A 15,327-nucleotide genomic window follows, 5' to 3' on the forward strand; every position below is an offset into this window, starting at 1 on the left:
GAGGTCAGAGGCAGTGTGTTCTTCCAGCCACCCAAGAAGCATAATAGCAACTAATTAGCACGGCTCCTTCTGAGTCTATTGCTATTGTAACAGGAGGAAAGAAAGGCAGGAAAGTGCAAGGTTGGGGGAGGTGGGGACGGGGGCGGAGGCTACTGTTGCTACCTGACCTTAGATGAAGGAGTTGTTGGTATTAACTTAGCCTAGGGTGAAGGCCTGACCTAGCACAGCGCTGAGCGTCACTGATGTGCTCTTGCCACTGAAAAGAAAAATGGCCCTGTTCCTTGCTCCATGCAGCTTCTGCCCTTCTGCTTCCTTCCCGAGGAGCAGGATTTATAGGGGCATCTGATTTGATTTATGGAGGAGTGAAATCACAAATTAACCGCCCAGGCACATGCTTTGCAGCGAAACGCCACACAGCCCTTCTTCTCCTTCTTCCCTACCGAGCTGCTGTTATACTACAGCAGCTGGCTGGGCAGTCGGCCTGGTGTTTGAGTTTGCTGCCGTGGTGCCCGGGTGCCAGGCACCAGGGTGGCTCCATGCAGGGCCATCCCCTCCAGCTACACCCAGAGAAGCAACCTGAGCGCTGCTCTGCATCTGAAGCAGTTGATCCCTGTGCTGTGCTGTTTGGCTGGCAGCGGATGAAAGCCGCCTATAAAGTGTCTTCTATGCAGTTAAAATACACACGTATTTTACTAAAAGTGTGCGCCAGCAGCCAAACTGGCACCCTTTGGCTGCATTTAGTGAGGAATGAGGTGGTGCTGGCATAGCTGCAGATCACTGGGAGTGAGGAGCGGGGCTGTGCGGCAGGGTGCTGGGGCGTTGGAAACTTCACGCTGTGTTAGGTAGGAAGAGGAAGCCTGCTCTGCCTTTATAGGGTGGGTACCAAACGTTACACTGTGTCTAGGTGCCCAGTGCGAGCTGATAAGTGCTTGCCCTGGGTGAAGTGGGATCTAGCGATTTTTTTCATTATTAATTTATTAAGTGTCGCGGTATCTTAACGTTGTGGTTCTTTGTCACTTCATTTACGTATGTTTTCTCGAGAGCCCTGTCTCGGCTAGCCCTCCCTAAGCCGCTAAAATGGCGGCCACCTCGGGCCGCTCTCCCCCTGCCCGCTAGGGGACACTCGAGCCACGGCCGCGCCTCGCTGCGGGGAGCCGGGCCGGGCCGGTCGCTGAGCCGCTGCCCCCGTTTGGAGCTCAGGCACCGCGTTGAAGAGCGTCAGGGCCGTGCACCCGGACAAGGAGCAGCACGCTCGGGGCTTGGAGCGCCCTTTAATCTTTCCTCTCTTACAGTAGGAGCTCCACTGCGAAGTGAGGAAGGAGCCGGGAGTGAGCAATTTCCTATCGGTTGTTAGTTGTGAAGTAGACTAAATAGGTCAGCAGTCCGCCAGCATGCAAGCTTGTCCTAGCGCTGCTGCAGGCATCGGCTCTTCACTTTGCACCAAGTAATGAGTGGCTGTTGTCCCACCTTCACCGTGGCTCGCAGAGCATGAAACACCTGGGAAGCAGCAGGGAGAGTCAATAATTGAGGGCAGTGCGTGCTCAGGGCAAGGTGCAGTCACTGTCAGCATAGACAGGATTTGTCTGTTTTATTTTTTAACCTAAGCACTGCCTCTGGATACCTTGGAGACACAAACAGGTGGATTGGAAGTCCTGGATCCTGCTTTGTTCATGGGAAGAATGTGATAGGAAGTGAGTTTATTTTAGTAAGTTTTAATAACCAGCTGCTATTAAGAGTATCTGGAAACCGAAGGGTGATTTTTAAAACCTACAACCTCACACTGTTTAGAAAGGTGGGGCTTTTGGAGTCATTTTTGGTTGGCTTTGGGGTATTTCAGATCTAGAGAATGGTGGGGTATAGAGGAAGAAGCCTGATGTTTGTGGGAGTTAAAGCTTTCACATTAGAGACTGCTGTGGGATTGAATGGGCCATGCCATCATCCAGCCCAACTGCTATCAGCAGCCATCCAATGGAGTCATTCCAACAACCTTCTTGGATTTGCCAAAAGCTTCTGGTAAATTCTTCCCCCATGCTTAGTGCTAGGAACCTTCCTGCTTCATTTACAACTGGACGTGAATTCATCAGAAACTCATTCCTGGCCACTGCTTCCCCCTCCCATACTTTGAAGCACTTTATTGCACCCTGTTTTGTTTGTTTGTTTTCTCTGGAGGCACTTAAAGCATATTGTTGAGGCATCCTTTGGCACTTTTTTTTTCTGATAAGCTGTTTAAATCTTTTTGTGCAAGCTGTTTTTTTTTTCCTATTTTTCTTTTTTTTCTCCTAAGCCTCAGATTTATTTGTGATGTCTCCATGTGCATTCTCTCCAGTGTTTAACAGCTTCTTCACAATGCCTACACCAGAACTGTATGCAAGAGTAGTGTTGCCAGCGCCATATGCAGAGATAACATTGCTTCCCTGTTTCCCTTGTTTAACAAGGCCGGTAATCTCATTAAGCTTCTCCACCCCAATGAGCTCTTCCTTGCCACCACTATTGTGCTGGAATCTCACAGTGAGTTATTTATCTATTATGCACTCCTCATTCTTTCCAGTCGTTGCTTTCTTGTAGGCTGCTACATACCTTTCATAGCGAGATTTGCATTTTTTTATTCTGAGATCTTTTACTTCTGGAGTCGCCTGTATTAAAAAGCATTTTGTTTGAATGGGCTCACTTCAGCGAGTGATCCATATTGTTCTGTATGACTGCTCTGCCCCAGCTGCTATTTGCCACTCCATCAATTTTTGTCATCTGCTGATGTTAGCACAGCTGATTTTTTTTTATATGTATGTAGTACTGTGTCATTGCAGAAGATGGGAACCAGCACCTGGTCTCGGTCTTATGGCCTTGTGCCCCCTCTCCTTCTTTCAGATTTGCCCTAGTAGTTCCTGTCAGTGAACACGGGAAGGACTTTTTTTACAGCATCAAGTGACATGCCTATGGTCATTCTCAGTTTTTAATTCTTGAGCTGATTTGTCTATTATAGCCTTCCCTATGCTGTTCATTATTTTTTTTCCCCTCCCCTATTTATTTATTTAAATTGAGGTGAGGTTAACTGGTCCATTAGATAGCCATTTGTGTCATTTCAATTTCAGATTTGTTCCTGGGCTTGGAATATAGAGCTACTTCATTGTGTTGGGTTAGCAATTATTTCCTGCGCGCCTCTGTAATGCATGGCACTCTCCGCACTGTCTCAGACAGCTTAAGTGTGATTGAGTAACTAGAGCCAGCTGAAACATGTTGCCTTCCAGCCCTGTTCTGTTTCTGAACCTCTTCCTTTTCCTCCTGAATCCCAGAAGGCTTTATTAAGACAGCTTTGGGGATGCCATTAATTCTAAGCTGCATAATTACCTTACTATGAGCTTCAACTCCATTTATAGTAGGAAAAAGGTGCTGTACATTGCAAGAAATTTATATTCCTCAACATCAGAATTTACACTTAGTAAATTAAGAAGTTTACTCCATTTGCCTAGGACTGTATAGTAATTAACAGCAGGAAATTTTACCAGCAGAACTACTGAATACAATGAGGTAGGTTCTGTGAAAACATGATACTCTAATGACCCACCGTGTTGTTACACTTGTTCTTTTCTACCCAAATTGCACATAAGACACTTACATATTTTACAAAGGGCAAGCTTTGCTTTTCAACATGCTTTGTTTAGAAGTGGGGAACAATATTTAGTATATTTTACTTGAGGGTTCTATTTTAATGTCAACCTTGTACCACCTCAAACTTGAATATGTTTGTGAAGCTAGAAATCAGGCCAGGCTTTGCTGTTGTTGTTTTTATAATGTAGTTTGTATTTATATTTTTCCTAAGGAATATATGTATGGAATAATGCTGCTGAGATCAACCACATGCCAGTATTTGTGTGATACCGTGGGACTTCACTCTCACTGCTGTTTCAGACCAGGTAAGGACACCTCTCTTTCTCTCTCCCTATTCAGCTGTCCTCAGCATGTCTCAGTACTGAATCAGCCAGACTGTGTCTGAGCATGTTCTTGGTCCTTTATTGCCTTACACTGTTACCTGTGATGTCCAGAGTTGTATCATCTGATTAGGAGGTGGCAAGGGAAACAAACCTTTGTACCTTTGCATGTTTCCTCTGTGAAAAGCCACAAACGTTTTTAGTGATCTAAAACTGAGTGATTAGTTTTAGTGCAACAAATGGGTTTCCTGAGATGAAGAGATGAGCTGCATTTCGTCTTGTCTTTGTTCATGAAGTAATTTCGTGTGCTGGCATCCTTATTTACATTACTACTGAGGCTGAAAAAGGGCCACGAGGAAGGAGTGGGGCTTTACTATTAGTAGTGTTTTGACTGCTTTCTTGGTTTAAACCTAGGCACTTACACAGTTAAATTTTGCCTCACATGGTCATTCTACCAAAAAGATAAAAACTTCAGATGAAAAATTAGAAGTCTCAACTTCTGTCTTATCAGTTTAATAGCTGTAGATGTTGTGTTCCTTCTTCTTAGGGGTATGACAGTTGACACTTTCTTGTTAATTAACTAGTTTTCATTTTTTGACTTTATTTTTGATCAGCGAGCCCCAGAAACTTGTGTGTGCAAAGATCAATTTTACAAGCGTGGCATATTTAGTACTTTGCACTAATTGGCTGTAGCTGAGAAGCTGATAGGTCTGGTCAGTTTAGATGTGGCTCTGCAGTTTGGGATGATTTCACTGTGCCTGTGCTGTTCCGCTGATACTGTGTGATGCTCTCTGGCTTATCTTTAACTTTGGCAGCTTCTAGTAAGTGTCAGATATGCAGCTTCTAGTAAGCTGCTTAGAAACTGCTTCAAGTACATGTCTTTGCTTTGCATTTCCCACCCCCAAAGTACTATCCACTTCCTCGCAAAGGTTCTGGAGCTGGCCACGTGTATAGCTATTAACAGTAAACCAAGGTATTAATGGTCTCAGATTTTTCTTTTTTAACTACATAAGTAAGTGATGTGCCTTTACGAGAATAGCATACAGATTCAAAACTGTGTTTTAATTCCGCAAGGTTTAAACTCAGGAACTCAAGTCAGAATTCAAACATTTTGTCATCTCAGATTCTCTGCAAACGAAGCCTATTCTCTCATAGACAGTCACTTTAAACTGTTATTTTATGCAGTGTTTCTGCTTTTACAGTCTTTCAGCCATCACTTTTAAAGTGCCTCTGAAGAGTGGCAGTGGTAACTGGCATTTTTTTCCTTGTCAAATGCAAATCTCTCACCTCCCAAGTGTGAACATACAAAGCTCTCTTACTGGCTTTAAGAAAAACACCACAAAACAAAACAAAAAAACAAAAAACCCAACAAAATTAGGGCACAGTTAGCTAAGCAGAGTGACCTGATTCATGCTGGATCAACATGTTATCAACTTGAGGTTGTCACTACAAAGTAACTGTGGTGAAGTCTGCCTATTCCAACTAAAATCAAAGCATTCTCTTGACATACGGTAGTGCTGAAGTCAGCAGTTTCTACAAAGTGGGTCCAAATGCAGATTGAAGGATCTCTTCAGTGTATGTATGTAACCACCAGTGCCAACCTAATTGTTTATAATCACATATATATATGTCATATTTCTTACTCTGGAGGACACGAGGAAACAGTTCTAAGTGATTTCTTTTTTCTTCCTTTCTTTTTTTTTGCTCTTTGGCTTTTCCTTATCTACAAAAGATTTGACTTGGTGAAGTATATTGAATGTTTTCTCTAAAGTAGGCCACCTTAGAGATCCCATGGAGTAATTCACTTTGCTGAGTTAGCAGACCAAGCCATTGGACGGGGGGTGCGGGGGGAGGGAAGACACAGCCAACTGTGAAGCAACTGTGAAGGATATGAATCAATACCAGTGCAATTGGATCAGTTTGTTTCTTCCAACAGAACCAGAAAAGCAATAGCGCAGCTGTAATACCTGGCATACAGATTTAAAAGACAAATATAAACACACACAAACACACACGCATTGGGTTGGCTTTTATTGGAAAGCCTAGATGCAATCTATAGTTATCAATTTGTGGAAAATTCAGGACACATATAAAGTTAAGAAGGCAAATTAAAAGAACAATACAAATCAGATGAAATATACATCTCAAAATATCAGGATAGCATTTTGACTGGCATTGCCTAAAATACTTCATCATCTCCTTTCTTTTTTTTTTTTTTCTTTTTTCTTCTTCATTTTTTTTTTTCTTTGTAATATGCTTCTTTTCTTTTAACCACACATATTTTAATTTTAAAAAGATCTTTCTTTTGTTTATATATTCCCCAAGGTCACTATTTCCTGCAGGAGCATGTCCAGATCACAAGTCTTTTTTAGCAAGAAATAGGCTCGTTATACCTACTACCAAGGTCGCTAATTGGCTTGATTTGACTTTATTTAAAATGATCACCAGCAGATACTGTAATTTGTTGTTTATTGGTGCCAGAACAAAGGAGAAGGAACTGGTACGCGTCAAGTAGAAGATAGATATATTTCATTGTTGATACGTTATACACGCTTTTCATATTCAAACAGAACAGAAACATTTGACATAATTTAGAATATGAGCCTATTTCGACAGAGAGCACTTACAGCATGCTAAATACAGTGCTGTGGAAGAGCCACCCAACAGAACTGCAAACACCTAGCATTGTACATCTTAAATAATACGTAGATCACACATCTCTGGGGTCTGGCATACCGTCCTCTCAAAATTTAGGGCCCTCTAGGCTTCAAGGGTAAAAATACTAACAACTATTCTGTGCTTTCATTCTAATAGATGATTAGCATTCATTATATATGTAATTAATTAGTTCCGTATGCTCTACCAAATACACACATACAGTAACAGTACTGATACTGTAGATTTGGTAGCAACTTGGCCAGCAGAAATTCAAATCTGTTAATCAATCCTAATGTGCAATTTAGAGTATGTTATACCATAGACTCTCAGAATACAAAGCAGTTAGTTAGAAAACTATTTTTATTACATCCACTTGAACCATTCATAGTTAAGACACGTTCACTTACTATGTTTTGTCATTATAATACATGGATAGAAATAACTGCGTATATTTCAATGAACATCAAAAAAACCCAATTTTGTCTCATCTTAAAAATATTTGTTTTGTTTTTGTGGCTGAATTTAGTGCTCGTGAGAGTAAAGCTCAGAGAATGGTTTCAGCCAAGATGATATAGAACAGATGCCATAAATGCCCCTGCAGGCTTCCTATAAGGAACCAGCTGCACGCTTCAGTTATGTCTTACAGCAAATATGCTGGACCTTGGAGCAGAGCATGCCAAATCTGTGCAGTGGTGTTGAGATGCAGACTAGGCACTAGGATTAGACTTTCCTCTCCATCCCCACGTTCAGTTTTCACAGTAATGGGATGTGATCTGGCAGCTGAAGGCCCAGGAGATGAACCTACTGAACAGCCTGCCTGCCTAAAGAGCAATTTCGTAGCATCAGGTCAGAGGTAAGCTTCTTCTATCTATCTGGAGTTAGTTATAACATCTAAAAGAGCTGTACTATACAGAAGACAAAGTTGACATAACTGGATGAAACTACACCATTTCTTCTTCTTCTACGTACAGTTTGCCAAGCACCTGAGACACTACTCTCTCCATTGTGAAACAAAGCTTCTAAAAAAACAACAGAAAGCCCACTTGGTATGAATAAATGTCCATTTATTACATTAGGGCTGGAAAAAGACAAGGAAAACCCAACCTATTAAAGTCTTCCATCATAATAAACGAGACTTATTTGGTTACTGTGCCTCCTAACAATGATGAAGTGGCACTGGCCTGGGTGACAGGAGAGGTAGGGGAAGGAAGGGAGCTGCGGTCTGATTCAGCCAGCCACTTTGGAGTGTTCCATCCTATCAGCAGAGTGATAGATGCACAGCTTTAAACCTAATACAAAAATATTAACACTTTTGGACATTAGTAACCACTGTTATATCTCTACAATATAATACTTTATACTGTACAGCTATAACATAAAAGGTGCAATTCCTTTTTCTTTAAAAAAATCACACACAGCACATGTTTTTATCATTTTATTTTTTAAGTATAAACTTTTTTAAACACTTTACATAAATTAACTCCTCTGAGACTAATATTTGATGTACAGTAAATTGTAATTCATATAAAAATCCATAAACAACTTGTCTCACATAATTTACAAAAAAATCAGGGTTTCCTTTGCTTATCTGTAACAAGGATTCTACTTGCTGTTTTATTCCCCCCAAGGCAAAGCACGTTAGCATTGTAAAATCCATTATTAAATTCCCATGGTAGCATAAGTCACTTGTGCCAATGTCCTTTTAGAAAGCAGCACAGTTTTAAAGCAGTTGGGTTGTCTATAAACAGTAAATTTTGTCCCATGTTTTAAAATTAACAGATATATACCACATCCTATGCAGTGATAAAGAGAAAAAGAGAGAGAAAGAGAGACTATTTCTCGTAAGCAAAGGTCGACAATTCGGTAATATTTGGGAACACTGTACGGGTCTGTATCTTAATTACATACAGTGCCTCAGAACAACAGACAGACTGTTGCAAAATCTTTAGGCCTTTTCTTCTTCTTCTTTTTTATTTTTAATTTAATACTTTTCAGTCCGACTTGAGTGCAGCGATATGCATATGTAAACATATTCTTTAAAGCAGATCACCTTTAAGGTCATTGAGAAAAACAAAACAAAAAAGGTTTTGTCATTAGCAGTATCATTCTTCTGGAAGGCGCTCTTTTCATTACAGAGTCCGTTTCAGATTGTGCTACAGAAAAAATCTGAGCAGAGATGTAAGCTTAGGCTCAAGTAGTAATGCAGCAAAACAGTTTGGTCTCCTTTTTAGAAGACACTGGTACACAGTCTCTTTGGCAGCCTGAGCTAAGCCAGTGTGTTACCTCTTTCCTATCTCACTTTGTCTGAGGAACTGTATATTGTTGGCGCTGTCTGCTAATTCTGGATATTGCTCCACAGAGAGTACATAGTACCCATCATATCCTTGTACCTTTCCAGCACTTAGCAACTGCCTCTTTTCTCCTTCTGTCCACAGCCTGGCACCTTCCTCTCCATCCCTTACTCTCTGTTGTTCCCTGGCCCAGGCACTGGAAAGAGCTCTTTGCCTGGCTTGCTCCAGTATTCGGGCTTTTTCCTCGTCAAGCGTCATGCCATATCGGACATGAAGCGCTAACGCACCGTACTGGATTTCAACATCGGCAAACCTGCGAGTCCTGCCATTCACCACCGTAGTGGACTGGGACACGGTGACATTGATGCCGTTCTCCAGGGCCTTCCGCCCGCTGGTCAGCCGCAGAGTCCCAAGGTCACTCTCAGGGGAGGTGGTCTTGATAAAATAGTGCGTGTCTTTTCCCTCAACGGTGAAATGCAAGTTTTCTAGGTAGTAGGCGTTGTTCAGAACAGCTGCCACTTTGATGCAGTCCTCATTTGCAATGTTGAGCACGTTTGTCTGCACTTTCCCCTGATTGACAGCGAGCATCACCCCTTTCCCGATCAGAGACTTCACTGTGGCAAACCACAGCCACGACTTCTCTCCACTGGATTTCCGTCTGCTGACCTGCACTTCTGCCATCTTTCCCAGGGAAAGGAAAGCCTTTGCTTGTCTCGCCACTTGTTGTTGCACTCCAGAAATTGGCTGTAAACAAGAACAGACAGAAGTTTTACCAACCATCTGTAGCCCTCTAGCTGCCAAGTGGGCAGGCTTTCTTTGGTGTACTGCCTGTGGACGACAACAGGATATGCTGCCACTGACAGTGCCAAGGAGCTAATTAAATCCACATACCGCTTGTTCTACTACTACAAGACTATTCGGTTTGATAATGTTCTGATTTTTTTTTTCTCCTTCTCTCCCTGCATACCTGCACGTGCACAGAAATGCTGTTTGTTTCAGAGGCTACTTGGAGGGGCTACACGTAAATTTTGCATTGCTAATACTTAATACAGGAAATAGCTGTCTTTCTATAGTGTTATCTCATCCTTTGAGCTTGTTCAACTACGATTCCTGTCTACCATAGTTTCATCTAAATTGAGGGAATCTTTGTGAGCCATGAAGCTGTGACTTAGAACAAAAACAAGCCTTTCTTTGTGCCCAGTCAGGAGGTAGGTACAGTCTCTGAGGTAGCTGTGGTCTAAGACCAAGCTGCAGGGAGGCTCTCACAACCCCTGAAGCTGCTGAAGGAATCAGGCAATCAAACCACAAGGATAGTCTTTATGGTAGGAGAAAAGGAGGTAAATAGTGCAGAGCGGAGGGGTGGAATATTAGGGACTGATGCCCTTTCCTGCAAATATTTGAAGAAACTGATAAAAGATTATGTGAAAAAGCTGCAGTCGCTTCAGTTTTGTGAGCATCCGTTAGACTTCAAGCATCAGCACGCTGGCTGAGGCCTAAAACACACAAGCAGTGTCTCCAGAGGACATTAGAGGGGTGTAATCCTGAATACAGCTCAGTACTTTGTTGGTAAAGGGAGCAGCAAGTGAAAGGAACTAACAAGCAGATCACTCAGTATTTTTTTTTACCATATCTAAGGTGTTCTTGTTGAACAGGTACGTGTGTCTTAGAGGGGAGGGAATTACAACTGTAATTGTGAGGTGCAAAAATACCAGGTGGGAAAGATTGGACAGGAAAATATGTTATAAAAACTTTAACTATTGGGAGCTATGTGTAGGCCAGTGTGATAGGTGCACTCTTGGTAAGGTGAGAGAAGACAGCTAGAGACTAAGAGCTGTCAGCAGAACTGCTGTGGCTAGCCAGAACAGCTAGAAGAGCAGGAGCAGCCAGCAGGAGCAGCAGGGTAGCTCACATTATGGGGTCAGCTGTGGTTGGGATGAGAACTTACAACTGCAGAATAGGCACATCCTGTCTGTGTAACTCTGGGGCTTAACAATGACAAGCTGTGAATGAGTTAGTACTGATGGAGGAGGAGAGTAGACAGCTGCCCTAGCAGTTGTCTCAGCAGGAAACAGAGAGAGAGAGATTTAAATAGCTTTGGCTACGCTTCTGAAACTGAGTAGTTAGTTTCTGTAGATTATCCAGCTTATCTTCCAGTTGACCTCTTTTCCTTCCAGTAAAATATTGTTTAAAACCACTTGATTCACAACTGACAAATGAGGCAAGTGCCTGTTAGTTCTTCCTAAATTTCTAGACCAAGCAGGAGTCATTAACGCAGGCTTCAGCAAGCATAATTCTCCCTTGCTGCTCATCAAAGCCTGGCAAAAGGTTTGCAAAGACTTCTCTACATTGCCATGAGGGCAGGTTTCTGGAGGGGACAATTTCTGAGGGAAATTCTGAGGGATTAATTTGGGCTCTCGAGTCTCCTTGAATGTGGCAGACTCTTGTCTGCACTTGCTAACAAGTGTGGATTTCAGCTGTCTAAACCCCACATAAAAGCTATCAAGTACAAAATGTATTTTAGCCAGCACAGCCATCAGTGAGAGTGGCAAGATGCTATAGCAACTTAATGGCAAAAAACTGCTTATTTTTCACAGGTATTTTCAGAGCTCTGAAATCAAACTTCATCGATGGTTAAAGCTCACTTCCTCCTGAATGTTTCAAAATACTAAGTAAGTATTTTGCATCTTTACTTCTGGCTCCTGGTTGCATTTGCTTATTCAGTTGTGAATACCACAGTTACAGCTTCTTCCTACGTGAGAATTTTGCATCTTGGTTTTTGTCCCACCTCTCTCCCTCTCCTCTGTTATGCTGTGTATCTCTGGTACTCAGGTGCCTCCCTCATACTCCTGTCCTGAAGGAAGCTTTCTGACAGCTAGTTGTCTGCTCTCATGTCACTGACCAGACTGATTCCCTTCTTGGTGCTCTTTTTTCTGGTGGCACCAGATAGATAGTCTCATTTTTTCAGCCTCTGAGATCTAAGTAAACGACTTGTAATAGTCCTTTGCAGCAATGCCAGGTGACAGCCACCTTGCCTGGAATACTTGCAATGCTTTCTTTTGTTGTTCATGGAAGACATTATGAGAATAATGCATTCAAAGGTCCTTCTCTGTTACTCAGCTCCCAGCTATTAAACTATACAGATAATGGCTGATTTTATGAGTGCAGAATTTCCTTCTGCTGGGCCACACTTTTTAACAATTTTTGGTCTAAATTAGTTTGCAGGGTTATTCAAGATCGTATCATCTTTTAATCTTGAAAAATGGGAATGGTTTTGACTGCTCATGATCAGATTACCCACTTTAATGTCTCAGCGCTTCCTTCTTAACTGAGAACTGTAGGATTTGGGAGGGCATATGTCTCTGATCTTTGAATAAGCTTGATTTGTAAACATCATTTTCTTTAACAGCAGAATTGAAAATTAACTTTTACTGCTATGTCTTTTATCATTTAAAATTCTAAGAGGTTTTCAGGCTTCAAGTTCTCTCTTTCATTTTTTCTTGTCTTCCCAAAAGAACTTCATAAGCACTTGGAGTTTTGGTTTTATGTAATATAATAGGTTTTACCTCAGGTAATTTCATTTTCAATATTTTATCTTTACATATAAAGTGTAGTTAATATTAAAGAGAAGTAAAACTGTAGTGGTGCCTGGTATGCATAATTTATATCACCTGTTCTTCTGTTTATTTCACAGCCTATTTTTTGCTACGCTGTTCAGTTTTTGCCTTTGGGCAGAGCGTTAGTACAAATCTAATCTCTGTAGTTTCTGCTAGGAAACTTAGACATCTTCAAAGTTTCTTAAACTTCTTTTCGTTGATTATTGCCCTTCTATATTTTTACCGTTGCTGAAAGCAAACAAAAGCTTATTTAAAATTTCTACTTAGCACATCTGTAATTTTAAAAATCATTTTGAAAATAAATAGGTAAAAAAAATAGGTATTTGAAAAGTACAATTGAGATTAATTTAGGAAATAGCCCTGTCAGGATTATCCATTCCTCTTAAACTGAACAGGAGAGAATATTCTATCTTCTTTCATTTGTATGCTTAGCTTTGACTCTTACAGGTATATCTTCCCATTGCTGGCTCTTCACAAGTTCATAAGAAGGTTCTGTTAAATCAAACTTTGGAACAGGAAAACCAGGAATGGCATTGTGCAGGTGGAATCCAAATGTCACCAGCCAGCTGTTAACATCTGAAAGAGAATTATTGAAACAAAACAAGAAAAGAGTTGTTTAATATTTTGTGAGTATTTGTTACCATTTATACATGAAACAGCTTTTGACATAGCAGATCTCTTCCTGTAGCATGAAAATGATACAGCTGTCTTTGTTTTAGTATGTATGGATTTAGACATGCTACAGCTAAAATAGCAAGCTGATGTAGAGAACCTGAAGTTCTGGATGTGCATGAAAACAACTGCTCTTTGTTGTAGGCTCTTCTGAAGGGTGTTACAGGTTTCAGCAATTTTAAAGGCCCCAATGATTTCCAGAACTTCCAGAAATACAGAACCACAACATGGGTGCGATTTCCTTCTAATACAACCTAAACTATGGTTAGACTGAACACTCTCTTTCTTATACCTTAATCATCAACACATTAAAACAAAGCAAAAAAAGAAAAGGTATTGCAGAAAACATCCAGCCCTTTTGTTATACATTTGTTATTCTAATGTCTTCAAACTGTATCTGAAATAACACTTGTACAGTCAATTACCTTTACAGTGACTTGGCAGATAATTTATGTTGATTCAAGAGAAATCTCCCATTTTTCAGGATGAAGTTGGACTGATGAAATATCAGTTGTGTCAGTAAGTAGACATGACACTAAATGAGCATTAGATAACATCACTTATGGTACACTGTGCACTTTATTAAAAATAAATAAAATAGGGATACCAGTAATTAAGTAATTAAAAATGGCTGGACAAGAACGGGTGCTCTGCCTCTCTAGTTTCTGTCTTTCTACCCTATTTTACAGAAATACTAAACTTATCAGAAGTCGTCAGAGTGCTCCTAATCAAGTCTAGTGGCTTTCACTTAAGACAAATCCATACGAATCAGACAAGGAACAGAATTTTTCAAATTCTTTAAACAGTAAAAAAATATTTACTTGAAAATAATGTATAGCCTTTCCAGATAGATAATAAGCATCAGTCTAAGAATGCCAGCCAGCCAAATTAGTTATTTTAATAATAACCTTGGGTAAGCAGCATGTATCCCCTACATCAAAGATGTTTACAGAACTAAAACTCCATTTTGAGGGCAGTTCTTGAATCACATGCATTATTTTCAGTGCTGCAAAGAATCTGACTGCTGTTGTATCCCCTACAGCACACGCTGCTAGAAGCCAGATTCAAAGGCCTATCACCATCTTTGCTCCCAGGCAGCCTGTTAGCTACCCTGTTAATGGCTGCTGTTTTTAAATTAACATAACCCCCCCTGATTCCCAGTATGCTTCTCTGAGTGGTAGTTTCATGTTTCATAGGGGGAGCTGAGACCATCCTGTAGTCTGGCCCTGTCATTTTAGATTGTTTACAGGTACATAAAGTAATACATATCTGATTGAGCTGTGCATTTTTCAGAACCTTCTGGTGATGTGCACCATTTTTTGTATGTAGATTAATGGGAAATACTACTCATCACTAACTCCAGACAAACACAAAAAGCATATAGATTCCCTAAAAAATCAATTGCACAAGTGGCGTGTCAGCAGCTTTCTACTGTCAAAAGAGATTTTTGTACTAACTTTTCTATATCCACCCTCCCTGTCCTGGCTATTTACTCATTATTTTGTGCTGGCTCTGGACCTTGTTGGACTTCTGCTTCTTTGCCAGTTTAAGACAGCATTATTGGAAAAGCCTATTCTAATGAACACCGATCAGTTTTTCATTTAGTACTTTCTCTCATCTTAATGAGTTAAACTGGTTGCTGAAAGACTCCTCCTGCCCTCACTATCTTACATTCTCGCTCCCCTGTCTTTTTTGTCCATACATACAGTTTTTACTGCTCCGTAGCCCAGATATAAATCAGACTAATTCAAATGTTAGGAGATTGTCATGAGTGGTCTTGAGGGGTTCTCACTCCTGTTCTTGCTGAAGAAATCTATTTATTGATTTTCATTATAGGAGCACTTGGCAATGTGTTACAACACTGTAAGGAGAACCTAGATCTCCACTTTCCTCATCCAGTACACTGAGATCTCTGAGTCACCCAGAGTTATACTGTCCACCCAGTGGACAAGGTAGAGATACTTTCCACTGGTACTGTGAAATGTACTTTGGAAACTTCAACTTATCTATCCACTGAGATGCTCAAAATGATCTTTTTGGGTCAGGTCTAGTATTAGAGAATCATATGGATTTGTAGGGCACAAGTATATCTGCTACTGTAGTTACCTAAGTGGAAAAGCTAATCATGTGTAGTGGACCTCCATCTCTCTTTGGTACCTGGATGTA

General features: G+C 40.9%; 1 protein-coding gene and 1 long non-coding RNA gene across 4 annotated transcripts in view; one reads left to right on the plus strand and one right to left on the minus strand.

Moving 5' to 3' along the window:
• The window catches only part of LOC107313290, a 54,306-nt gene that overhangs the window by 22,470 nt on the left and 16,509 nt on the right, over positions 1–15,327 (plus strand). For all 3 annotated transcript variants that reach the window (XR_004307008.1, XR_004307009.1, XR_004307007.1), the window contains one exon: positions 3,818–3,911. This is a non-coding gene — a long non-coding RNA (uncharacterized LOC107313290). The remainder of the gene's footprint in view (positions 1–3,817; positions 3,912–15,327) is intronic.
• TENM3 (teneurin transmembrane protein 3) overlaps positions 5,943–15,327 on the minus strand; it is a 968,340-nt gene continuing 958,955 nt past the window's right edge. The window contains 2 exon segments of the mRNA XM_032444361.1: positions 5,943–9,619; positions 12,935–13,065. Coding sequence (XP_032300252.1) covers positions 8,864–9,619; positions 12,935–13,065 — 887 coding nt within the window. The 3' untranslated portion in view covers positions 5,943–8,863.

The sequence above is a fragment of the Coturnix japonica genome, chromosome 4 (genome assembly GCF_001577835.2).
Source record: "Coturnix japonica isolate 7356 chromosome 4, Coturnix japonica 2.1, whole genome shotgun sequence".
Taxonomy (NCBI): domain Eukaryota; kingdom Metazoa; phylum Chordata; class Aves; order Galliformes; family Phasianidae; genus Coturnix; species Coturnix japonica.